Genomic DNA, 26,374 nt, shown 5'->3' with positions numbered 1-26,374 from the left:
AGGACTGAATCAGCAGCTTTGGGGCAAGAGAGCATCATGGACTTGACACTAGCAAGTCCTGGTTCAGACAGAAATTGTGACTGCATTCCTATCAGTTTCTTGCCCCAGTCACCTTTGCATCTACCTCTACTGAAACTCCCACCTGGGAAAGACACTTGGGGATGGGGGCCAGATTTGATCCCTCCAATACCAAGGGAAAGTTTTGGGGAGAAAATGCAAAACTTATTTTCCATTCAAATATAACTAATAATAAAACCAGGGAGGAACAATGCTGGAAATATGCTAAGTAAGCAGAAATCTGGCTAAACAGAAGTTTTCCATGAGGCATCAGGAAATCTCTGAATTGCCATGAGTGCCTTATTTAGTGGTGCGTATGCTTTTTGTCCACACAAGTTCCAGTCACTGCAGCCATCAAACATTTTTTAATAGGAGCATTAACTTAAGAATAGCTAACAGTAATATTCCTAGCTGTGTGGAAACAGCATTTTATTAAATGCTTCACACAGATTTTGTATAATAAAGATGAATATATTATATCCTCTGCCTCCCCCAGAGTGAAACAATAATAGGAAAATAAAAAAAAAAAAACCAATAAAGTGAAACATAAATAGAACATAATGGGACTAGTAGCGAACTGAACTGACTATATAACATCTGCTATTGTTTGCCTGGCAAACGCAAACAAGGGGAGAAACCAAGAAAGATTTGAACAGCCCTAACCTCTTTCCCCTTTGCTGCAAGAAAGCAGCACTGACATCCCAAGCAGATCTGTTTCAGGGCTGACAAAACGGTGCAAGGCACAACTTGCAAATTTGTCCTTAAATGTGTCAGACTCCGCCAGCTTCTGTGCACAGAGCAATTTGCACAAGTCTTCCGATGCCAGCCCAGTTTATGTGTGAAAACATCCACAGATCTGGCAAGTTCCCAACGTGAAAAATTCATTAGTTTCAAATCTCAGGTTTTGCCATGTGTTTGCCCCTCGCTATTCTCCAGTTTCTGAAGTCCAGTCACCCTGTCAGCTGAGCCGACACAAAACCATGGGAGCCGGGCAACAAACCCTGCCAACCGAGGAGGCAGAGAAAAAGCTGACATCTATGGGCAAGACCTCAGCTGGCTCCTGTATGTCGTAACCAGGGAGGACTTGCCTGTATCAAGGACCTTTGGAGAAATCAGGATAACTAAGGGATCACACTGTGAGCAGAGGGAAGGATTTTTGCCAGGCAGCTCCTCTGCAGGTAACAATCTAGCCAGCTCACAGGTGCTGTGAACCCAGGGCTTCGCATCTGCAAAATCCAGCCTGGGTTTGTGACCAAGCTTAAATCACAGCCATCCTGACTGATAACAGAACTGGCTGGAAGCAGGGGGAAGGAAAAAAAGAGCTAAATGCCTATAAAAGTCATTTTCTCTTTTATTTGTTATCTTGCTTGTAATGATCACACCATGTTTCCTATCTATTTTTACAGTAAGTTGTACGCTGGTCTCAAGAGGCCTCTGGATGACTTATTATTAACGATGTCTTCTTATTATGGATGGTGATTTATTATCAGAGTGATTCTATTTGTACTGGGTATGTTGTTCTGCTGCCAGCACAAAGCTCTTGCCATCTCCAGAGCAAAAGGTCATGTTCCTGCAGCACTACGTGCCCAGCTCCGCAATGCTGAGCCAGTGGGTCCGCAGATTGCACACATGCACAGGGCAAAAGGGGAAAGAGCAGAGCAGCCGTGCACCCGCGGCATTGCAACTGCTCTGTAGCCACAGGGTGCGTGGGTGCTCCTTCTCCCACTGAGGACTTCACTCCTCTTTACCCTCTGCCTGCATCCCCTGTATGTAATGAGGTCACCATTTACAGATCTGTATACATCTCAAAAAACCATACCTTCCATCATTTTTGCCTTGCATTACCAGTTAACGAGTCTTTAACCTTGGGAAACTGGAGTCGCTTTTCTACCCTGTCCTGGAGCCCATGTACTCCGAGGCTCTTGGACGCTCGGTAGCTATAATAAGGGACCATCTGGAGTTTGGCGGGAGGTTTGCAGGGCACAAGAGACTTTTAACACCGTTTCTTTGCTGAGACTACAAGCAGCTGCAGGAGCAGGTACACAGCTTTCCAAGCAGAAAATCACAGGTTTTAAAGCGCAGGCGAGGGGCCGCTCCTGCAAAGTTATCCTGTGGCTTGGCCCAGGCCGAACTAGCCCCTCCACAGCTGCTGTCCCCCGTCGGGGAGCAGTGAGCCCCGGGGACCCCTCGCCCGGAGCGCGGCGGGGCAGCGGCTGCGCGGCCGGCGCGTTCGGCGCCCTCCCCCTAGCGGCCATGCCCGGGACCCCCGGAGACCCCCCTGCCGCTCCTACCTGGCCCGCAAGGCTGGCATCCTGGCTCGCCGCCGGCCTGCCCAGCCAGCCGCAGCCTTTCCCGAGGGCGAGGGATGCCCGCTCCGGCCGGCCCCTTTGCGCGCCCCAGGCCGCATTACTGCTGCTGCTGCTGCTGCTGTTTGTGGCGTTGATACCCCCCTTTCCAGGCCTTGCTCACCCCTTACCCAGGAACGCTGGTAGGTTCTTATTAAGTTGTAACACTACTGATGGCAGATGCAGAGAACCTGACTGGTTTTGTCATGTGCGAGCAGAATCCAGACCCACGTGTTGCTGCTTACTTGGCATTAGCAAAGACCCGCTTTCCACACCTGTAAAAAGCAGCAGAACTAAATAGACCCCGAGGAGATTTCAAGCAGAAAAATGGGAGAAACCTTGAGGCTGTTCACTACACATGCTTTACTCAGTGCCCAGGAAAAAAGCCCAGGCAGGAGAGTTCCACCATCACAAGCGATCATACATCAGCTGGAAAAGAGCCCTGGGTGCCAGGCAAGAGAACGTGGGAATTTGGCATCACAAGATGTCAAAAACAAAACAAAACAGAGAAGGGAGGTGGACCAGGATGCTCAGAGGTGGAATCACTAAAGATAAGGCATTTTTGTCCTGATATTTAACCTCAGAGTCTGAATCATTTCCTGAAGAGAGGGAATTAGGGAAATGCCTAACAGGAAAGATTTTTTTTTCACCCCAGCCTCCTGTAGGAAGCTCTTCTCTCTCTCTCCATCGTACTGCCATGCAGTGCTGGAGACAGGGAGACAGCCTGATCCGACAGCAATCGGTACAGAAATGCTGTAAGCTGACAGCAGCTATTACGCAGGAAGGGAAATGCCAGCCACCATTACAGGATGCTAAAAAGTACCCATAAAAAGAGCCATGCCTGATCCAAGACCATCCAAGGAATGTGTCTAAGGTTCCTGGGGCAGAAAGCAGAATAAAATAAACAGAAGTGTCTGCTGGCCATGGCCAAGCTGTTAGGGAAAGGTCACTTTTCAAGGCAGGTCTGAGACAGGCCCCAGGCAGGATGCAAAGAGCAGCTTGGCACTGGAGAGCGGTGCAGGGGAGCCCTGTGTCCAGCAGCAGGGTCTGGGAGAGGTTTGAGAATCATCTTGTGAACGCCTGCCATGGATGGAGGCCACAAGCGTGCAAGAGTATAGCCTGGACTTTGGTGAGAGAAACAGGAATAGAGAAGAGGAAAGCTGCAATACCCTGGCTTGGTCTGGGAGGATGTGTCTGCTGCTAAGTGATGCTGTAGTTTGGAAGGAAAAGAACAAAAGGCATCTGGCACCTTGCAAACTCACCTCACCTGTGAGTTGAAAGGCAAGTGAACTGCTGTTTGACCCTATGTCTAGCTGCTGCCCCTTCATAACAGGACCTGAGAGGGACAAGAGAAACAAACACAGCAAGCCTTAACATGAAGGGATGGATTTTAAGGGCATCTTTCTTTCCAGCAGCACTTCTCTGAGCTTGAGAGATCCCGCAAGGACAGATGGGGTAGGATGCAAAACTGAAGGGATGGAAGAACAGGGGTACTGAAAGAAAGAAGTGAGAGGTAGGAAGAAGCAGCCTCACGGCGCTCAAACTTGAAAGAGATCACAGTCAGACTCTGGTTTCGCATCTCAGTGCTGCTTTTGCAAAGGGTGGAAATATTAGTTTTTAATTAATTTTCTTACTGCAGTTGTTGGAAGGGGAGGAGGGAGGGGAATCACCTTCAGAAAAGAAATACAAATAACTGCTTTAACAGGAAACTTTTGTTGCTGTAATTTATTGGAAGGCAAAATGAGCTCCGATTACATTATCCACCCGCACTGTGCCGGCAACACGTACTTCGGATATTGTGCTATAATCCAATGACTGCTCCTGAATTATTAACACCAAGTTGTTATTAGAAGAAGTTGCCTGGCTTATTTCCGCCATTCTCCCCCCCACTCCCTTTATTAAGTTTCAATTGATTCCCCACACCTCCTCCTGCCCCCCAAAAATGAGCCCTCGCCTCCCTGGCTCCTTCATAGCTGCCACAAACGTTACTTGCATTTGGCAGCCTGGTGAATTATTCACGCGTGCCGGGAGCGGCAAAGATATTACAGGTCTCGGAGGAGCCAGCGCCGCTCGGCTGTCACAGCCCTGGGTGACTGTAGCGTCGCCCACCCCCAACCCCCGCCCCGTCCAACAAAGTTTTGTCGAGCCTCGAGCCCAGAGTGGAGTGTCGGGGCAGGGGGGCGTCCCGCGGGCAGCCCCGCCTCGCTTCTCTCCTCGGGGAACCGAGAGAGCCCCTGGGCCTGGGCCGAGATGGGCATCACCCAGGCACTCGACACCCCCAGCCCAGCCCCGCGGGGCCCGGAGGTGACAGTGCAAACCAGCGCTGCGCGCTATTTCCAGCCGCCTGCGGGCGCAGCTGCGCGGACTGGGTGCTGCCTGCCCCCGCCTGCCCTGCGCCCATCCGCTGGTCTCGGGGCGAGCTCCGCGCCTGCGGAGCACCGGCTCCCCCCTCCAGGCTCCTCCCTTGAGCCAAGGGGGACTGGAGAGAGAAGGCTGTGGCTGCGCTCCATCCCAAAACGAACGTGACCCAGGGAGCAGCCAGGGGGTGCGCAGAGGGTCGGGGCTGCGCTGAGCCCCTCTGCCGGCCCTGCCCGCCTGCCTCGGCTCTCCCGGGCTGGGACGGGGCAGGGATGGCCCGAGAGCTGCTAAATCTCTGCCGCCCACAGAGACTGGCAAGGCCGGGAGGCCTGAAATGCCCTCGGCCGGCTCCGACCCACCTCCCTGCCCTGCAGATTGCATTTATCAGAGTATTTAAAATTTTTTAATAATAATAATAGTAGTAGTAGTAAAAATCAGGTTGTTGCCTTGCCTGGAGCCGGGACGAGCACTTCCCGGCTGTTCTTCCCGGGGAGCCTGCATCCAACTGGGTTTCTTGGACTAGAAATTAAAATACTGGACTCTAAAAGAATAAAAACACGTTCAAATGTTCGTATGCGCCTTTCTCACTCGGGAACCCCTGCGACGGCTGCAGGAGGACCCTGTCCCACCCCCCGGGGGGAAACCGGGGGTCTGGCTGGGGGGCCCGCAGCGCAAAGCAGCTCTCCAGCCCCCCCCCCCAAATCCCGGGGCAACGCCAAAAGCCCACCAGACGTGGCGGTTCGGAGGGACCCCGACCGTGCTGAGGAGGAGAGGGTATGTGCCGGCCCCCAACATTTGGGATTAGGGGCACCCCCGTGGTTGTCCCCCGCCGTGGGAAGCGTTCCACGCGGCCCCGCTCAAGGCGATGAGGCGGCCGGAGGAGTCAATCCACCCGGGGAGTTAGTTTTAATTTGTGCTTTACAAGGGTTGCGGCGGAGGCGGGCTCCCCTATTTTCCTTGCACCCCGCCGGAGCATCCCGGCTTACAGCGGCCCGGGGGTTCGCTCCCGTTTGGGTTCATCCCTCGCTCCGCGCCCTGCGGCAGGGTGGCGGGGGGCGGCCTGGGCACCGCCGTGCCCAACCCCGCTCCCCGGGGGCTTTTGCGGGAGAAATCAGCCGGCCCCGGGTGTGGCCAGGGGTTTTCCGCACACTGCAGCTCCGCCGGCCCCGACGCCGCTGGGTCGCCCCGGGAGTTCGTTTGCAAACGAAAAAGCCCCGGGGAAAGGCGGAGAGGCGGGCGCTGCCCGGCCCGCCCGCCCGAGGGGCAGAGCTCCCCGTACCCCGCTTCGGGCAGGGCTTCTGGAGTGGCCGATTCCATCCCTGCCCGGCCCCGCGCAAGTCCCATCCCCGCTGCGGAGACCCCCGAGGGAGCGGCGGCTTCTCCGCGTTTCTCCGCCGGGAAAGGCCAGGGCTTGGCGGGGCCGGTGCGCTCCAGCCGGGCCGGGCCGGGCGCGCTGCCCCTGGCCTCAGCTCCCCGGCCGGGTGCGGGCACTTGGATCAGGTTTATTTTTGGTGCAACGGAGCTTTTTCCCCCGCAGGGAGCTGGTTGCGAGGGGAGGAAGAAGCGGGGAATAGCGGAAAAACGACCTCCAGAGATGGGCTCGGTCGGGGAGCTTCCCTCCGGCTCCGCTGTGCCCCCCGGCCCCCCGACGCCCCCTCCCCAGCAAAGCCGGGAGCTGGCGGGCGCCCAGCCGGGGGCGGTTGTTTTCCAAGGGGAGCGACGACGAGCAGTGCCCGGCGGGGACAAGGGACACCTGTGGGTACATTTTACCGGCAGTTTTGCAAGAGAGAGCTGGGACAGGGACCGCGGCGGGCTCCCTCCTCCGGGCTCCACGGCGGGTCCCACCGGGCTCTCTCCGCCTCTCGGCCCTCGCAGCCCCAAACTTGGGGGGTGCTTAAAGACAAAAATAATAGTTATTTCCCAGGTTCCCGACTCGCCCCCCCGGCCCCGTGCGGGATGCTGTGCCAGGACCTCTCGCTATCAGCTAGAGAGAACGGGGGTTTGCTCCTCTCCGCGCTGCTAACAGGGAGCGGTAACGCGTTTAGACCACTTAAACTAGGCAGTCATAACTGGGAGCCATGCACGGCTCAGCTATGCTGGGAAAGGAGGTGTCATTTGTACGCAGTTACTTTGGTGATCAACACTTGAATGATTTATGCCGCCTGCTTTAATTATATTCCTGTGACATTTTCCTGGACAAAAGTGGGCCGCGCACAGCCAAAGCGGGCAGCCCCGGCGCGCCCTGCCTGCCTGCCGTGCCGGACGGCTCCCGGGGCGGGGGCAGCCACGCCGGCACCCCCGAACACGGCGAGGGGGGCGGCAAGGGGAGACGCCTCCAAAGATGCTGCTCGTAGCCAGAGGGATTTTTTGTTACCCCCTGAGTAGTTTCAGATTCAGCGGTAGTTTTCTGCTTCGTGGAGGAGGAAAGGCCGCTGCTTCGCTTGGTTTTCTTCCCCGGTGAAGGGCAAGAGCGCGGAGCGACACTTCCCTGACGGCTCTGGGGGGGGCCTCATCCATCCCCGGGTACAGCCGGGGCCGCCGGTCCCTCCAGCCCTGCTCCCCTCCCTGCCTCTCGGCCGGGGACCCGACCCAAACTTTTCCTGCCTGCACCAGGAGGGGATCAGTGCCAGGTCCCCGCTCAGAGCGGGGGGGGGGCGCGGTTGAAGCGCTGCGGATGAGGGTGTTTTTCCCCAAACGACCCCAAAACCGGGAGTCACGACCCGCAGCTGCCTCCCGGCGTGACGGGCAAGAGAGTCCGGTGGGATGCGAAGTTCAGTGGCAGCGGCCAGACGAGGCACCCGGCTGTCCCCGGGGCCCCCTTGCTCCCCGGAACCCTCCGAGGACCAGGAGATGCGATGGGACCTGCCGCGGGACACGGAAGGTCCCTAATTCGGGGCTGGGTGCCAAGCGGACTGCCAAAAAACAAACCAACCAAACAAAAAAAACCCAAAATAATTAAATTTCGAAGGGTGCTGAGGGGGGATGCTGAGCTCTTCCCCTCAGTCGGGGCGGGGGCAACCCAGCCTGCCCCTCCTCTGATTTTTGGCCACCCCCGGAGGGCAGAGAGGGAGTCGTTTGCGAGGAGCGAGTTGCAGCCGTTGCAAAGGCAAAGTGAGCGCAGGGAAAACAAAACCAAACCCATGACAGGCGCCACCGAGCAGCCGGGAGCACCGCGGAGAGGGGTCGGTCGGACCCCGCCGGGACAGCCAGAGAGAGCCGGGGGGGTCGGGGAGGGGGATCGGAACCTGTTCCCTTCCCTCTCAGCCACACCTTCTCTCAATGAGGTGCTTATTTGGGGGGGACACTGGCCACAAGGGCAGGCGGCAGGCCTGGAGCCACCGGGCTGAGCTACTCATGCAGAGCATGAACCCGGCTATCCCCTGCCAGCAGCGGCCGAGGCAAACGAATAAGGGTCCCCCCGTGGCGAGGAGCCCGTCCTGAGGCTTCTGCCCGCCTCCGCGGGCTCTGCCCCGACAAGGGAGCCAAAAAAAAGCGGGGTGCTAAAGCCCTGTCCCCCCGCGCAGGCAGGGCAGGGGAGATGCCGGCCGGAGGGACAGCCGGGGATCCAGAACGGTTTGAGGGGCTTCAATATGTCTAGCGCAGGCAGGTCTGCCCCTGCCCTGAGCGGAGCGGGCTGCGCTCGGGGTGCGGGCGCAAGTTGCGCCCCAGGTCTCCGCTGCGCGGGGGAGACGGGCCGGGCTGCAGCCTGGAGCCGGCGGCGCCTCGGCACATCCCTAACGTCGCCAGCCCGCCCGAACTCTCACCCAGGAACGAGACTATTTTTCTTTCTCTCTCCCCCCGCCCTTTTTTTTTCTTTTTTTTTTTTTTTAATCTTATTTCTGTAATTATAACACCAGCATCCCCGGCTGAGTTCTCAATAAAACCCGGATCCTGACATAAAACGCCACGCTGGAAAATAATGCGAGGGGACACAAGGGAGAGGAGGAAAGTCTCTAATTGGTTAAAATATGTTTAAATCACTTCATAAAACCCAAGCAAAGCGAAGCAAATAATCCACCTAGCAAAGCAAAGAAGCTGGGCGATTTAGAATCAGTGTAATTCGCTCCCCCCGACCAGCTCCCCCCCAGCTCCTCGCAGTATTTGATATGATGAATAACCCAATATAGGCCTTTAAAAATAGGTCACTGCATAAAGAGACTCCCAGAGAGCTATAAAAAATGGGAAGAGGGCGCTTTAAGGAGAGGAGCCATTTGCTTCTTTTGTGCTTGTTTGGTACCCAGCGGCCTGGGAGCTGCCAGCCGCCCTCCTCCTGCCCGTCAAGGTGAGGAGGAAAAGTTAGAGCCGGATCCGGCCCCGGCCTCTCCTCCCGCCCCGCTGCCCCGCGATGCGCCCGGCGGCCGCCGCCCGCCCCGTCCAGCCCCGGCCCGGGTCCGCGGCCCCGCGCCCCGCGGGGCGCTCCCCGCCCAGGGAGGGGGCCAGGCGCTTACCCCCGGCCCCAGGCTTTGTCTCCGGCGCTGCGGAGCGGCGAAGCAGAAGCGGGCGGGCGGCTCGAGTGAAAATAATAATAAGGAGCAGTTTTGGCCCCCACGGACAGCCGCGCCGGGCCGGGCCAGTTGTCCCCCGAGGGCGGGGGGCACAGCAAGCCCCGCCGCCGCTGCTCCCCCCCCTCAGAGCCGTCCGTAGGCTCGCAGCAAAAGGCCTCGGGCTGGAAACCGGCCCTCCCCGGCCCCGACACAGCGCTGTGCGGGGCGGCGGCGGCCGCAGCCTGCCCCTTCTCCTCGCGCTGCCCCCGGCCGGCATCACCCGCCGCCCCCGGCGCCTACGAAGGCGAAGAAGCCGCCGACATCCCGGCAGCAATCCCGGCCCGCGCCCCGCCGCACAGCCCCTCCGCGGGCACTCCCGGTACCGGCACCCTCCCGGGGGGGTCCTGCCCGGCCGCCGGGCTACCCCCGCCCCGGCCCCCGCAGCCCGCTCCGGCACAGGGCGCTGGGAAAGAGGAGCACGACAAATTCGGCGGAAACCATCGTATTTTATTGGAAAGGAAAGGTCTGCCTTACCTGGAACCAGGCTCTCACCTTCTTCCCCTCATTAAAAAAAATCAAACGGCTCTGGATAAAGCCGGAGAGAGACATTTTAAATAAACTAGTAGCCGAAATTAACAGGAGGGAGAAATAGAAGAAAAAAAAATCTCGGGGGGAAGGAAGAATAAAAAAGATACCGCCGGATATTTTTCGGTTTGTTTTGTTTTCGCTTATTATTATTTTTCACTATACTGTATTATCCTGATGCAATAAAGGCTGGTTTGTAATGTAATTTAAAAATATATATGTCCAAACAAATAGCAGGGCCAGAATATGACAAGTGCATTCAGCATTATAATTCAACTGGGCTCCACCTCCATACCGCCTCCTAATTAATGGGTCTCCGAACTTGCAAAAGCCTGCATTGGACAGAGAGAGAGAGAGCGAGAGAGAGAGAGAGGGCGAAAAGTGTCATTGAAGATAATTGATTACCTCCCAATCAACAATAACTTGTTAGCAATAGTCAATTACCCCGTCTCTTCTCGCCTCTTTCCCCCTGGTCCGAGGTCTCGGTGCGAGGGCTGCTCTCCCCCTCTCCGAAGTCTGCTTTTTAATTTTTTCTTTTTTCCTTCTTTTTTTTTATTATTTTTTGGGGGAGTATTCGCTTGGGGGGGGGGGGAGGGTAGGAAAAGTGCTGCGATTTGGGGTGTTTCTTAAAATAGCAGCTGGGAAGAGGAAGAGAGAGGAGAGAGCGAGCGAACGGAGACTGAGGAGGAAGAGAGAGAAGGGGGGGGGAAATCCCCGACCCAAAACCCTGGGACAAGAGGTGCAGCAGGACCACCTCCCGGCGAGGGACCGACGGCAGCTCCGCTCCCGGCCTCAGCCCGCCGCCCTGCCCGCCCTGCCCGCCGCCCGACGTGGCTTTCCCCGGGAGGACCCGGGGCTCCTCCGCCGGAGTTGGAGGTGGGCTTCAACTTTTGCTCGCTGTCTCCGCCGCCGTCACCTCGCGGTCCCGCCGGGGGCTTCTCCCCGCGGCAGCGCATCCCCGTCGCGGGTGGGGAAGGCAGCCCCGCGCGGCCCGGCCCCACCATGACTTCCAAAGAAGAACCCAAGCCCTCCTCGGGGGAAGAACGGCGGCGGAGCCCCTTGGATCACCTCCCACCGCCGGCCAACTCCAACAAGCCCCTCACCCCCTTCAGCATCGAGGACATCCTCAACAAGCCTTCGGTGCGGAGGAGTTACACCCTCTGCGGAACGGCCCACCTCCTCTCCGCCGCCGAGAAGCACCCCCCGGCCGGGCTGCCCCTCTCCGGCCGGGCGCTGCTCTCCCAGACCTCGCCCCTCTGCGCCCTGGAAGAGCTGGCCAGCAAGACCTTCAAGGGGCTGGAAGTCAGCGTGCTGCAGGCGGCCGAAGGTAAGCCCCTCGCAGAGTGGGGGGATCCTCCCGCGGGTGGGTGCCCCGCTCCTCCCCACGGCCTTGTTTTCCTGCCCCCCCCCCTCCCCGCCCCCCCCCCATCTCCCGGGGTGCCGCACGGGGTGGGATGGGGGGGGTCCCTGGGCGCCCGGTACCCGGCGGCATCCTCCCCCCGCGGCCCTCGGGGTGCAGGAGCAGCGGCTCTGCCCCGCTCTCCCCCGACACCGACGAGGCAGGGGCGGGGGGGCTGGGGGCTGGGGCGTGGGGACGGGGGACGTGGGGAAAGCGGCGACAATCTGGCGGCTCGTCGGCAGGCAGGGACGGGATGACGATCTTCGGGCAGCGGCAAACGCCGAAGAAGCGTCGAAAGTCGCGGACGGCCTTCACCAACCACCAGATCTACGAGCTGGAGAAGCGGTTCCTCTACCAAAAATACCTGTCACCGGCGGACCGGGACCAGATCGCCCAGCAGCTGGGGCTCACCAACGCCCAGGTCATCACCTGGTTCCAGAACCGCCGCGCCAAGCTCAAGCGAGACCTGGAGGAGATGAAGGCCGACGTGGAATCGGCCAAAAAGCTGGGCCCCAACCCCGCCGTGGACATCGTGGCCTTGGCCGAGCTGGAGCCCAGCGCCGAGGGAAGGGGCAAGGCGCGGCCCGGGTCCTCGCCGCCGCCCCCCGCCGCCGCCCGGGAGCCCGGCGCCCCGCCGCCGCCCCGCCCCGCCTCGCCCCCCACGGAGCGGCCCCGCAGCCGCCGGGACAGCGAGGAGGAGGAGGAGGAGGAGGAGGACGTGGAGATCGACGTGGATGACTGAGGGGCGGCCGGCGGCCCCCCACCCCCTCCCCGTCCCTCTCCCCCACCCCCCACCCCGACAGCTCCAAACCGGTACCCCCGGCCCCCATCCCGGCCCCGGCAGCGCGGCGAGGCGGCTGCTGCCCCTCGCTCGGAGCAATAAGCAATAGAAACCCACCACACACACACACACACACACAAATTAATTTAGGGTAGACTCGATATCCCTCCGCCTGTCACATCTTCGGAATGGTGCAATTACGGACGGCTTCTGTATAAATATTTAAACGTATATATTGGATTTTTTTTCCTTCCCCCTTCTTTTTGAGGTTTTGATTATTTTTTTTAATAGCTATCAATGACGGTTATTTTATCTATGAGGGAGACGCGTAACCTTGGAATAAACTCGGCTTCCAACAGATGTTTGGGTAGGCAGTTGTTTTCAAAGACTTCCGAAACGAACCACTTTAGAGAAGATTTAAGTTAGACTTAAAACGGCAACAGCAAAAATTAGCCACTTTCCTTTCCTTGCATGTTTCAGATGTGCACGAAGTATTTTTTTTTCCTTTTAAAAATATTTTTTTTCTTTCGCAATCTTGGGAACTTGGGGATGGGTTATAATGCAAGTTGAAAAATATATACTTTCTTTTTTTCCTAGAGCATAGAGGTTTGTCTCCAATGCAATTTCTGCCTCATTTTACCAATTAAAAGCTATTTTTACCATTTTCTGCTATTGTTGTGCTTTTATTGAAAAGCTGCCTTTCGTATTTTTGATATGAAGGTGGTAACAAAAAAAAAGAAAATAAAAAAAATCCTAGAATTATTTTTTACTCTTTTTAGAATTTTTGCATGCTACGGGAATAAAAAAGGACAAATCCCAAGATCAAAGCATTTAAATATTACACTATAAATTAAAAGAAATGTACAGATTTAAGACCTGTTTTTGTTTGAATTGTACAAATTTTAAAAGGCCTGCTATTTAAGTTCCGATAGGGACAATGTCGCTTTATTTACTGTCTCTTAGAATTGTACAGATAGCTCTTTTTTCCGATACAATAAAATCTTTACCATTTTAATATACTTTTAACGTCCTTCTTTGTGAACGAAAAAACGCTCTGCTGGTCCGAGGCTACGACAGGCTTCCCCCGCACCCAGGGATCTCCCATCCCAGTTGCATTTAAAGTTACTTTAACCGCAGGATCTGTGAGGAAAGTGACAGGGAAGGAGCACACAAGCAAGAACTTTATTTAGGTTGGTTTTTTTTTAAAAAAAAAAAAAAGGTTAATGCCAGGTGGACGTTCGCAGGGGGAGAGCCCAGCGGATCGCTAAGGCGGGCGGTGCGGGAGCGCTGCCCGGGCGCGGGGGATGTGCGGCAGCGGCGGGAGCGGGGCCACCGGCACCCCCCACCCGCACCACCGCTCCCGCCTCCAGCGGGGCACTTCCAGCCCGGAATTAGAGAGGAAAGGCGGGGGTGGAATGGGTGAGGGGGAGTAAAAGAAAGAAAATACAGATCCAAGCAGAGGGTAAGGAGTTATCACCGCCTCGGACAAAAGGAGCGGGATGTGGGAACGGGGGGGAGCTGCCCTCCGCCCGGCGGGCCGGACCTCCCGCTCCCGGGCAAAAGCGCTGCTGTGGCGATACGAGGATGCAAAATGTTTCATTTCCTCCCTTTCCTTTTTTTCTCTCACCCCCTCCTTTTCTTTCCTTTTTTTTTTTTTTTTTTCCCCTTCTTTTTTTCTCCGCCAAAATTAAGGCTCTGCTGAATGTGTTTTCTCTTGGCAGCGTGACCTGCCTTTGGAGTCGAGCAACGTGTGTTTCTCTCTATTCTTTGCAAAATTTATGTGAGAAAGACAAATCTGGTATACAGTGGCAGAGATCGGCGGAAAAGTGTCCAGATAAGACAGGGTTGGTTTGTGGGTTGGATTTTTTTTTTTTTTGGTCCAGTTTCTCCGAGGCTAAATAAATCTTTCTCCTCTTTGAGAATGGATGGGGTTGTAATTTTTAGCGTAAAGCATGAAAACTGGGGACAAATGAGCCCTCTTCTCTGAAGTGACAAGCGACAATGGAGCATATACAGCCTCCTGCGGTTCGCCATGCTGAAACAAGCGTGCCCCTCCGCAGCAGAGAGAAGGCGAGCGCTTGGAGACCATATGGTTTTTGAATTTTCTTCACAATTTCCAGACAATTTGATGGATTAGGTTAACCCTCCCTTCCACTGTTTAACTCCACAACAATGGGAGCAGAGCTGTTCTCCCTTCGTCGGGGCATCTGTGCGCTTCTATTCTTCTCTCTTTCTCTCTTGGTATTTGGAACAAGCCTATGAATTACAATGAAATTCACTTTTCTTTAGCATTATTTGGAAGAGCACTTGTTTTCCGCCACCTCCAGCCCCCACCCCGCCATCCTCTCTTTTTTTTAGTTGTTTGTTTTGGGGTTTTGTTTGTTTTTTTTTTTTAACCTCCGAGTGATAGCTTTGACTTCTGTCCAGATCTCTCGGAAAGCCTTCAATCTTGTCCTTAAGTGTTTTTATGCTAAACAGGCAAATCGTAAATGCTGAGAAACTGTGACATTTATGTGAAGATCTAGTTAAAGGGCTTTATTTGTTTTCTTTATCTGTTCTTTCCCCCCCCCCCATTCCCTCTCCTCTTCCCCCTCCTCTCCTGTCCCCTCCCTCCCCCCAGTCTTTTATTCTTTTGTCTTGGAATGGATTTAATGAGGCTGCAAACACCACAATTCAATATAACCAAGAAATTAAAAAAAAAAAAAAAGGTGGCTGGGTGTATGGAAAATAGGCTGGGAGTTAATTTGGATTTCTGATCTATTGACTTCTGTGTGCAAAGAGGAGAGATGCCGGGCCGCCTTGCACCCGCAGAAGTTTACCACACGTGGCTGGGGCGGGTTAGTAAATAAAGCCTCCTCTCGAAGATTTGCAGCGTGTTAATTTGGCTCGCCCTCATTTCCAAATAGCTGGGATTTTGGTTATTTAATTTGCATATTGAAAAACAAAAGGGTTTCATTATTTAATTTTTTTAGCTTAAAAATGAAGCGCCGGCTTGTGCCCCTCCAATGCCATGCATTTTGAAACGCGCCGTTTCCTGGGATTACCTAGCTGGGTAGATTTATTGCTCGGGGTTTGCTCTCTCTCGAATTTTAGATACAGTCCGGAACTGGCTTTTTGTCACCCTCATTTTTAATTGCTCTTCTCTCTCTCTGTTTTGTTTCGTTGTGGTTTTTCCCCCCCCGCAGCAGAAGCAGGGACGCGGTCACAGCGCTGAATCGGGCCCTTCGGGGCTGACCCAGCCGCAGCCTTGCCCCGCCGGCTCGGCGCGCTGTTGCGGGGCCGCGCTGCGGGCGGCGGGCAGGGCCCGCACCGGACTCCCCCCTGCCCGCCCCACACCCCTACATTGCCCTGGTCCCCTAAACCAGCCCGCCCTGGGGGCGGGAGTTCTGCCCCGCCGGCCTGGCCGCCGTCGGCCGCTCCGCTCCGGGGTCAGCGCTGCCCCAGAGAAGCGGGGAGCTGGGCCGGCACCCCCGGGACTTGCTGGCCGGGGGCACCCGGGTCAGCGGCCCCCTTGCCTGGCCTTCTCCGTGCCCCAGGTGCTTCCTGCGTGGATTCGCAGGGGAGACAGAGGCAGATACAGTCCCGTTTTCCCACCCTCGGGCAAACCCGGAGTGTTTCCGAACTCCTCACCCTAGGCCCGGTGTTCCGTGCCCCGGGGACCGGCTCCCCGCGATTGCCCCCGTGGAGAGGTGGGTAGGGGGCAGGAGAGACCGGCCTTTCCCAAACGGATCAAACTGAAAAGGATCCGGATTCAAGCGATGAACACTGGATTCCCGACGGGAAAAATAAAGGCATAAACCCGGGCGAGGAGGGTTGCGAAATCCCCCTCAGCTCCTGGCTCGGGGAGGTGAAAACCCGCAATTTGGCAAAAGGGTGTGCAGGAGCATGGCGAGGGGTTCGCGGGAGCAGGCTGGAGGCCCTGAAGTCCCCCTGTCGCCCGCCCCGTCGGGGGCTGTGGTGCTCCGGGTCCCCCCCCCCCGTCGGGGCGGGCGTGGGCGCTGGGCACGGGCAGGTGCGGGACGGCGCAGCGCGGTGGTTGCGCTCGTGCCTCGGGCATGGCGACCCCCGGGGGGTCTCGGTCCAGCCCGCACCCCGGCCCACGCTGTTCCATCCCGGCAGAAACCCCATTTCTCAAACGCCGGAGCCTGCGCGCCCCCCCACATCCTCATCCCCATCCTTCATCCCCAAACCTGACACTGCCTTGGATTTCGTTTGGAGGTGGGAGGAAAGGGGAGAGGAGGTGGTGGTGGTGGGGTATTGTCTGCTTGGAAATGCTACCCTTTGGGGTTTGGGGCTCTTTTAATATTTTTTTTTCTTTTTCCTGGAGGGGGGCATGGAAGAGATCCATATTTGATCTTGTTCACTTCACACAAAGCTCCCAGACGGAGAATAAAGCCCCCTCCTGAATTATCCAACAGGGCTAAAGCAGGTTGAGTCAGTGAAATTCAGTTCCTTATTTTATGAGGTGTCAGGGCTGATGTCGAATATGGCAACGATAACTAATACTACAGTCTGAGGGACCAGAACGTGGTAATTAATCCCTAAGACTTAAGTGTATTTTAGTTCAGGAGAAAAAAAATCACTAATTCAATCGTCCGGAAAATTGAAGTTTGATGCATGAGTCTCTGCTGAAAGGAAAGGCTTTTTCTTCCCTATTCTGGGGTTGGGGCAGGAATCGCAGGCTTTCTCCTCCGCTCCCCGGAAAGGCCCCGGTACCGGGCCGGTACCCGCCCGCCCCCGACCCAGGCGCACCGGGGGTTGGCACACGGCGGACGGGCACGTTCGGACCCGGGGGGACACAGGGCACTCCACCCTTCCCTCCGCACCCCGCACCGCCCTTCTCGCCCTCCTCCTGCAGCAGGCACGACATATTCGCTGCCATGTCGCGACCGTCCCTTCATGTCGCGACAGGCGGAAATGCTGTCGGGCAGAGCCGCGCGCCCCGGTCGCGTTGGAGGCCGCCCAGCCCGGGCCCTTCCAGCCGCCCTGAGCCGTGGGGGCTCCGCTCTGGCCACCCTCTGCCCCCATACCTCCGGCGGCGCGGCCGGTGGGGCCTTCAGCGTCTGGCCTGCCGCTTCCCCGGCCCCGGGGCAGGGCCCGTGTTTGCTCTCGGCTCTGCGGCACCCGGGCGGGCACCGGTGGGCCCGACCCCCGGCCCCTCGATCTGTGCGCCGCGGGAGCAGCCCGGGCAGGGGCCAGGGAAGGGAAGGCTCCCGGCGCTGCGTTACTGACGGGGCCGCACTCGCTACGGTCATCCCCACCGGCCCGAGCATCCGTCTCCGCGCCGCCCGGCCCCAGGCATCCTTCAGCCTTTTTAAGCTCCGGCCTCTCCTCCAAGCCAAAGCGGGGACGCCCCGTCGGGCCGCTCCTGCCACCGCGTCTTGCCGGCCTCTCACCCGCCCGGGGGGGCCTGGCGGGTCCATCCACCCTCACGGGCCGTGCTGGCAACCCCGGGGTGCCCCTGGGGTCTGGGCGCCCCTTCTGCGACGAGGGGCGGCGCTTGCTTCGTGCGCACCGGCGGCCGGGCCCTGTGCTCTCCCCTTCCGGGGGACCCCAGGGCGGGTGGCGAGCAGGGGGCTAGCAGAGCCCCAGGCCATCACCCCGACCTGCCTGGAGGGGCTGTCTTCCGCAGCGGGGCTTGTGCCCCGACCTGTACCCACCCCAGGCCCGGCTCCCTCCTAGGACATCCCCAGTGTGGGGGGACAGAGCCCAGGCGCCCAGGGGAATTGCCCACAGTCCTGTTGTATAGGTCATACGGAAAGGCGGCAGCCGCAGGCATGACGTCATCAACACTCACGGTGACATCATCACCCGTCACAGTAAAGGCAAGTGGCCGTCGGAGCAGAGCCCCCGAGGGGGCTGCCGTGGGTGCCGAGCGAAGCGGGCCAGTGTGTGGGGGTCCCGTACCTCCTGGCACCGCTCTCTCAAGGCGCGAGGGAGCGGGAGGGCTGCCCGGGGGGCTGCCCGCTGGCGGGTGTCCTCTGCCGGCAGCGCTCCGGCCCCTGCCCGGCCCTCCTGCCCGCGGCGCCGCGGCTTGCGCGCCCCGGCGCGCCCGCTCCGCAGGTCTGCTCGCTGTGCACATTGCTACACGGAGCCGGACCCGGGCCAGGGGTGCCTGCGAGGGGGTGTAAACACGTGCACAGGCCGTACCGGTAACACGTGTAAGGCAGCATCTATACCCCCCACCCACACAGCGACAAACCGCACACAGTCGCAGCACTTTTGTGTTCCCCCCCGCCCCGCGCTAGCCAGCGTGCCTCTGGGAGGCAGAGCCCGGCAGCACTGCCCGTTCGGCGCGGGGGCAGCAGCGGCACCGGGGTGCCGGAGCAGACCCCCGCTCGCCGGGACGGAGCGGCATCCCCCTGCCGCTCGGAGGGGCCCCGCGGAGCCGCGCACCGGTGGGCTCTGCCGGCGCCGCATCAGCCCACTCGGGCTGGAGGAGGGGAGAAGCAAACGGGGAGAGGAGAAAAAATAATTGCATATTTAATGAGGTGCTCAGCAAAAGGAGGTTTTCCTGGGATGGCACCGGCGGCGGGCTGGGTGGCGGGGCCGCCGCTGTGCTGCACACCCACCCGCGTCCGCCGGCTCACACGCAGAAACCACCGTGTGCTGGAGTCGTTATCATTTTTGTTAACTTTTTATCGACTGTTTGCTAGATGGCATGTCACTAAAGTGTATGATTTGAGATGAAAAATTAGACAGATTAACCCGAGGGGAGAGCCTGATTGATTACTAAATAGGATCAATTTGAAAGTTTTAGTCATAACGTTTCTGTAGAGCCCCTTAATACTTCAAACTTCAATTTTACGGGCTATTGAACTAAGCATGTTCCTGACAAAATTGATATATGTATTAATTTGCTTTAACTGTTGATTAATTACTCTCCACTGAAAGAATTATATGGAGCTGTTTGCCTCAGATTTGCATATTAATCAAATTCTAGTTGATAATTCAGTTGGTGCGATGGATTTGAAGATGGGAGGGGGCCGAGCCAGGGCAGGGCTTGCAGGAGAGAGAGAGGTATAAATATATATATATATCGCTACCTCTGCTTCCTCCCCAGGTTTTCCATCTCCAGTCCCCTCTCTCCCCACCCCTGTGCTCCCCTCACTGCTTAGCTGCCAGTTAGTGCATTAAAATCAAAGATGCAGAACGCGTTACCCTGGCTATTTGGTGAAAACAGAAATTGCCTGTCCGGTTTTTATGATGTTCTCAGCCTGAGAAGGCTGCACTTTAATGCGTCCTGTCAACATGTCTGGGATTTAAAGGGAAAACGGCACAATTTAGCGCTGGGTAATTAATGACAGGGTGCCCCAGCCGTTCGGATGGCACCAGCGCCCTCAGCCCGCCCCAGTCTGATGCCCTGCCCGGGGGGAGCAACCCCGGCTGCCGGCGCCCAGCCTCAGCGGGCTGAGAGACGGTGTATTTCTTGCCTGCTGGAAGGGAGAGGGCTATAGAGCCGCTGTTCCTAAATGGCGAGCAAATTAACAGGAAAATAAAATTAATTGGAGAGGCTCTGGCTCGCCATGCAAGGAGGAAGGATAACGGTGTGGGAATTGGGGAGGTGTCTTGGGGGGGGTGTCTCGCACGGCGGGTGATGCTCCTTGAGCCGGCTCCCCCACTCCCCCCACTGCGCATCCCGCCCGGTACCGGCCCGGCCCGATCGGCCACCGGCAGCCAGGAGGTGAGCGCCGATGGACACGGGGAAATAAATATTTACTGGTGTGCGCGCAGCTATGCCCGCCCGGAGACCCTGCTTCCTTCCACCTCCCCTTTCCTCCCCACCCCCGTGTCCATCCGTCCGTCCGTCCGTCCAGCCTTCCAGCCGGAGCATCCCTGCACCCCTGACTCCCTACCCGAGCCTCTGTCTTTTCGTAACACTGAAATCCCGACACGCCCTCGCTGTAGATTGTGGGGGTCTAACTATATAAACTTCCCCCCCCCCCAAATAAAAAAATATATGGATTCAAAGGGTAACAGTGTAATTAAAACCAGATAATTAATGAGACAATATTCCTACAGCTTACATCTTTAATGAACAAAACCCTTCAGGGCCAACGTGCTTTTCCAGGCTCATTAAAGAGAATAAAGTTGTGGGGCTTATGTACTTCCCAGTGTGTTAATAATAAACCAGCAGTGTATGCTTTAAAAAAACATAAGAGCTGATGCTTTCCACACCTTAAAAGAGCCTCTCAGAGCCTTCTGCGGCGCTTTAAATATTTTAAATGCAAAGTAAGGTACAAGGGATGCTACGAATCCCCCCTCCCGTTGTATTCGAGGGGCTGCGCAGCAAAGCACTCTGCTGATTCCGCGCCTTTTAAACAGACCTAAAATGCAGACAAGGAAGGAAGGAAAAAACCAGCAACTTGTTCCCTGCAACCGCATCTTGCAAACTTTCTGGAACTATTCTTCGCTTTTTCTCTCTTTCCCTCCCTCTCTCCCTCCTCTCCTTGGTGCTGTTTGGCTTTGGGAACGCGCAGCCACCCAGGCACGTACAAAATCCCGTTGTTTATTTCCAAATATATTTAAGAAAATAACAGCCCTGGGTTTAATGCTGAGAATATACAGCCTGTATCTGCTGTGCGCTTCTATACATTTAAGCTTCTTGTTCACTCCCAGATCCTTCCTGTGGAAGCTCCCGAGGTAATATTTCCTTTTTAATACTTTGCAAGCTTCTAACTCAAATTGTTATTGCTTCACATTTTTAAAGTTTACTTAGCAAAAGGCCCGGCTAACGTGAGCTGCTTGCAAGCTCGGAGAGAGACGAAAGGGCCTTGCCTTCAGCTACACTCTGCAAATGTGAAGGGATAGGGGCTTTTAGGGATGAGTTATACTGCAATCAGCTTAGTAAATCTGCATGCAGAAAGGATGCTAATTAGTCTTAATAGTCTACCAATATGCCCCAAGACTGGAGACACAACAACGTAAATCTGCTACCGATAAATATTTTTAATTGTTAAATTTACTGGAAAGAAAAGTGTATTTTCCGTAGCAAACGTGGAGGATGCGGCGGGGCCGGGCTGCGTCAGGACACGCTCCGCTCCTCGGAGGGGCCAGGGGCAGGCAGAGCCACCCCACTCCCCCGGCCGGGGACCCCGGGCCGCCCCGATCCCTGGCTCGCCCCCACCCCCACCCCCCCAGCCCGGCCCGCCGGGAGGGAGGGGGAGCGCCTACTTAGATTGTGCTTGGTGAAATTAGTGATGTATCACGTTAATTACCAGTGTGATCTTAAAATGGTTGCAGGCCCAAGGAAAATTAATGGAAATCCAAATTCTAATTATGTGGCTGGTGTTAAAGAGTTGAACTAAATACCCAGGAAGGGAAATTGGATGATAATGTGGAAATATGCTACATTTTCTGGCTGCTTCTGGTTATTGCATCATGAAGCCTAATAAATGCATTAACGGAGATACCGCTGGAGGGTGATCTTTGGGGGAGACAAAGGGGTATGTGTGGTGGTGCCCAGGATAACTGCGAAAAACAGTGAAGAAATTCCGAGATCTGCTAATTCTGCTCCATCTTTGCCCCCAGGGAAAGGCTTGCCCTGCCGAACGGGTGCGGCCCCAGCCCCGTGTGCTGGAGGCGCAAGGAGGCAGGGATGGGAAAGCCGGGACCCTCGGGGGAATCGGGGAAGCGCCCGGAGCAAGGCTGCAGCCCCATCGCCGTGGGCCGGCTCCCCCCACCTGCCCCCCTCACGCCTGGGGCGCTGCCCCCCTTACAAGTGGGGAAACTGAGTCACGGTCACATTTCCCTCCGAGCTGCACCTCCCTGGTCCCCCTCCACCCGCCTCGGAGTCACCCAGCAATGGAGGACTAATTAATTATCACAAATAAGCTTTCGGGATCCGGGGCTGAAACCCGGAGGGGTTGCGGAGAAAAGCGGGGGGGGGGACGACACACGACACCGAGTGCGGCAACGTGTATCGCGTCCGACCCACGCGTGTCCCCGGGGACGGAGGGCAAAACCACCTTCCCACAGGCTTAACCCTTCCCTCGCCGGCCGTCTCGGGGTCCCGGGTTTCAGCTGTAAGATCTCAGCCTCATCCATCACCGAGTTAAAAAAAAAATAAAAATCAAGAGGGAAACCAATACAGACAAACACATCAAGACTCAAGAGTGGCGACCCTTGGAAAAGGCAGGGTCCAACCAGATATGAATCATTTTTCTTTGCATACTTTAAAGGAATTACTAGTGATATGCACGGCTGTCACTGCAAACTACATTTATGGATTTGCAAGTCATTTCCATAAATCAGCTGCATTGGATCCATCAGAAGAGCAAAGCCCGGCGTCGGTGCGAAGATGATGGAGCTCTCTTTGAACGTATAATGAAGTGTTCCAAGGGCTGCAGTTATTTTTCTGCTTGTTAAGGATTTTTTTTGGAGGGGGGAGGGGGGCCTTTTCGAATTTGATTTTAAATTAAAACGTCGCCAAGAGATGTTTTATTGGTGATCACCCTTATGATAAATTTATGCTTCAATAATTACTTTTCACGGGATATCGATTTCCTCTGGCAAAAGCCTTTCTCCCTCCTTCCCAACCCCTGTCTCCCATTTCCCGAATAAGACAATGCTCCCACCCCCTCGCCCCCAGGGACAGCTCCACAGGCAGGGACACGGGTGGGCCTGGGGGAGCCAAGCGACCGCGGCAAGGAAGGGAGCTGGGGGCGGGGGCTGAAGTTCACACGTGAGCAGCTCGGTGAGGGAAGGAGCCCCGTGCCCGGTCCTTCATTGCTCCCCAGACCCTTCCCAAGGCCAACAAGGCCCCAGATTGAGGTGGGGGGCTTCCCCCGACTTGGGAAGGGGGTGTCCTTCAGAGAGATGCAGGCAGCCTCCAAGGCTGCAGCGAAACCCCCCTGTTCTGAGGTGTCCTGACTGCTGGGGAGATGGGCTGCTGCTCCACAACCTCCCCTCCCCGGCCTCCACCTCCCCCTAAATCCAGAGCAAACCTCCCTGTGAGACTGCAGTTGGTGCCAGCAGCCTGCAAGTGAGGGGAGTTCCTGTGCCCCTCTACCATGGGTGACAGCTTGGTGAGTGACTGCCCATCCTGCTGTGTCCCCCAGGGCCCGTGCTTGCCCCGGCTGGCTGGGAGCCCCCATGTACCCTTTCTCGTGCCTGGCCCGGGAAGGAGAGCAGGCTGCCCAGCACGAGACAAAGGGAAGGTCCCACTGCAGCAGGCCCATAACCCCCAGGATCACAAGTGCTCTGAATGGTGTCCCAATCTGCAAATGCACCCCCTGCCAGGGACCCTGCTGCTCCCTCTACACCACCCACTGCAAGCCCATCCTCCCCAACACCAGTCCCACTTCTCTCATCTTACAGACCCACTAGCCTGCTGTTGGAAACACATCCAGGGCACTCGGGCAGATGCAGAGGGTTTGTGACGGGTTCATAGCCCAAAGCAATGCCCAGGTCACGCTGAACCAGGACCAGCTTGTTGCACTAATGCTCCTTACCTTCAAAAACGTTATTATTACAACCAGGCTGGAGTTTTCCAAGATGTCGAATACATCCAAATAAATCACTTCTGATCTGTCCTTTCCTGACAAAGCCAATATTACTCTCAGCTCCCCCCCGCCCTCCTCCATTTGTTATGGAAATAACTTTCCCCTTGGAAGGGACTCACACCATGCTCAGAGGACAGAGCAGTGAGAACAGGACAGCACAGGGCAAGACACCACAGAAACTTTGAGCCTGTGCCGGCTCCCTCTGAGGACCTGTTCACAGCGTTTTCCTCACTTTACACTACTAGCTGGCTGCTATTCTCCTTTACTTTTTTTGAAAAAAAAAAAGTAAATGGTCCTTTCCTTGGGAGCAGGAACAGGGTATTTGGTGGAAAAGTGATGCGACTGTGAGCGTGAGGCTTGCTGGCTGTGGAGAGGCCACTCAACCCTTAATGCCAGCCCACGCTCAGGAGGGGTTTGCTGGTGTTGGCAGCTCATGTCCTAGCTCCCACAGTAAAAATCACATGTACCAACACGTGGGTGGATAGATCATCTTGTCCTCTGTTTGTTTTTTATTTTAAAGCAGGGAATTAGAAGAGTGCACAGCGCTGTCTCCATCCCCAAAACCCCAACGCCAAACCCAAGCACTCCAGCAGCCAGCCAGGGCAGGGATATGGTCACCCATGTGCTGAGAGAGGAGGGAGGCCTGTGGGCATGATCAGAGGAGGTGGGACCAGGGCAGGAGAGCAGAGCCCGGGGCACCCCGCACACCCCTGCCTTGCCGGGCCTGGCTTTGCAGCGAGGCTGGAGGAGGCAGCGTGCACCCTGCAGGGCTACAGCCTCGGCCAGGCATGGAGGGGGTCTTCCAGCTGCTTGTGGTGCCCCTGCTTTTAGCTGCCATGGGGCACAGGAGGGAATACACCTTTTTTTTTCTCTGGAGTGTCCCTGGCAGGAACTCCTTTTTAATGCAGCCGGGACCAGTCATTCCTCCCCAAATTCTTGTATGATGCCAAAGATGGAGCAGCCACAGTACTGGTGTGGGCTAAGCTGGAGAACTCTAAATCCATCACAGAGATCGGGGCAAAACCCAGACCCATGAGCAGCTGGGGAGGAGGAATGGGCTGTCCTGTCCCGCTCCCTCTCCCTCAGCTTCTGGTAAGCGTTGGCCTCTGCTCTTGGCAGGACCTGAAGCACCTTCATCACACACCATCCCTCGGCCACCTCCTGCTCCAGGTGCCTCCTCGGCAGAGCAGGTCGAGCTGCCAAGACCTGAAATTCAGGCTGCCCCCTGGGGATCGCGCAGTTAGCCCAGGCTGCTGGATTTCCTGCCTCGCCGTTGTCCCACCTTTAGGCGATCCCTTCTCCAGGCTCACCTCACCACGTCCTTACGGCAAACCCGTGGGCATCCCGACGCCGCTTTGCTCCGGACAGCGGAGGGAGCTGGGGGGGAGGGACGACGGGGGCGGGGTGTCGGGGGTCCGGGCGGGGGTCCGGCGGGGGTCCCTGCCGCCGGTGCCGCTGCCGCCTCCCCCGCGCGGCGGTGCGGGCGCGCCGCTGCCGCCCTGCCCGGCTCTCAAAGCTTAGGCGAGGGGGACCTCTGCAGGCAGCGCCGCCGCCGCCGCCCCCGGCCCCCGAACACGGCTGCCCACCACACCTTGCGCCCCCCCCGAACACGGCTGCCCACCTCCTGCCAGGCGTTTTGGGTAGGCGAAACCCCCCTTCTAAAGGTTAAAAATCTATAAAGCGGAAGGGGTTTGCGAGCAAACCGCTTCGTAGCATCCCTTCTGCTGCTACGTGACCAGTTGCTTTGTGTCCCACAGAGAAATCCAGTAGTATTTTCCCAGGGCTCTTGACACTACTGATGGCAGACACCGTGTGAAGAACCATGTTGCCCCCCTCATTCCCCCTACCAGGAGCTGAGGAAGCAGGGTGCTTACCTATCCCTGTAATATAGGCTGTAGGGTGAAACCCATCCCCTGGTTTACCATGATTTCAGAGGATTAGTGCTAATAACAAAGTGGCAGCAGGGCCACAGATATGGGTGACAAGAGGGAAGGTCAAAGCCAGGTACAAGGTTAGAACTGACCATTCTGAGAAACAGTGGGGCAGCAGGGAAGAAGCAGGCAGCTCCTCCTAGGTGGTCCCATGTGCATCATGCATGCCCCTCAGCCCCCGTCCCCCCAAATCTAAATGTCTTGTTGAATTTCAGCCAAAATGTGATGAGAGACATGATGAATTAGGGAAATTCAGTCCCTGGATGTTTCAAACCCTGCTGCCCTGGGTAGCTGAACTTTGGAGCGCTCCTTTGTGTGTGTGCAGAGCTCCTCTGCAGCCCACGTCACTGCTAGCAGAAACTCTTTTGCCTCCTGTTTCACCCTCAGAGCTAGGAGGGTTCAGGGTTCCTGGGTCACTGTGTGTCAGCTGACAGGGCTTTACACCTGGAACGAGCCCTGTGACTCCCCCACCTATGGCCCATCCCAAATCTTCCAGCTGCTGAAGTGTTAGGAGCTGCTTTATCCTGCCCCACAGTTACAGCCACTGCAGAACTGGGATGAGCCCACTGCCCTGTGTGGCCCCATGGCACAAAGTTGCCTTGCCAAATGACTTTGCCTTCCTTTGGTACTGTCAGTCTGCATTTCCACAGGCAGCAAAGGCTTTTTAGGGCACCTGGAGCAGCTTTGAACCCATCACATTGTCAAATGAAAATGCTGGCCCACTCTCCCAGCAGCAGCAGGGCATACTGGCTGGGTAGCAGCACTGTGCTTGGTTATTGATGCATGTGATGCCATTGCATGACCACCCCACCCACAGAGCCAGTTTGCAAGCACATCCCAGACTTTAACCCACTTCTCTGTAACCCATTCCAAAATGCAGCAAACCACCCAAACCATCAGTGTTTGGTGTCAACCAAACAGTCAGTGTCC

General features: G+C 56.7%; 1 protein-coding gene across 1 annotated transcript; it reads left to right on the top strand.

The window, feature by feature from the left end:
* Nucleotides 1-10,831: 10,831 nt before the first annotated feature.
* LBX1 (ladybird homeobox 1) lies at nucleotides 10,832-11,970 on the top strand. The gene is made up of 2 exons (XM_040607714.1): nucleotides 10,832-11,156; nucleotides 11,471-11,970. Exons 1-2 carry the CDS (start codon nucleotides 10,832-10,834, stop codon nucleotides 11,968-11,970), a joined length of 825 nt encoding a protein of 274 aa, XP_040463648.1.
* Nucleotides 11,971-26,374: the final 14,404 nt, after the last annotated feature.

This window comes from Falco naumanni, chromosome 9, assembly GCF_017639655.2.
Source record: "Falco naumanni isolate bFalNau1 chromosome 9, bFalNau1.pat, whole genome shotgun sequence".
Classification (NCBI taxonomy): domain Eukaryota; kingdom Metazoa; phylum Chordata; class Aves; order Falconiformes; family Falconidae; genus Falco; species Falco naumanni.
This window is presented reverse-complemented; position numbering and strand designations above follow the sequence as displayed.

Bases quoted from the DNA above. Each gene is read 5' to 3' on its own strand.
- LBX1 (XM_040607714.1), top strand. From the start codon at position 10,832: ATGACTTCCAAAGAAGAACCCAAGCCCTCCTCGGGGGAAGAACGGCGG. The intron at 11,157-11,470 runs GTAAGCCCCTCG...GCTCGTCGGCAG, and splicing joins CGTGCTGCAGGCGGCCGAAG to GCAGGGACGGGATGACGATC.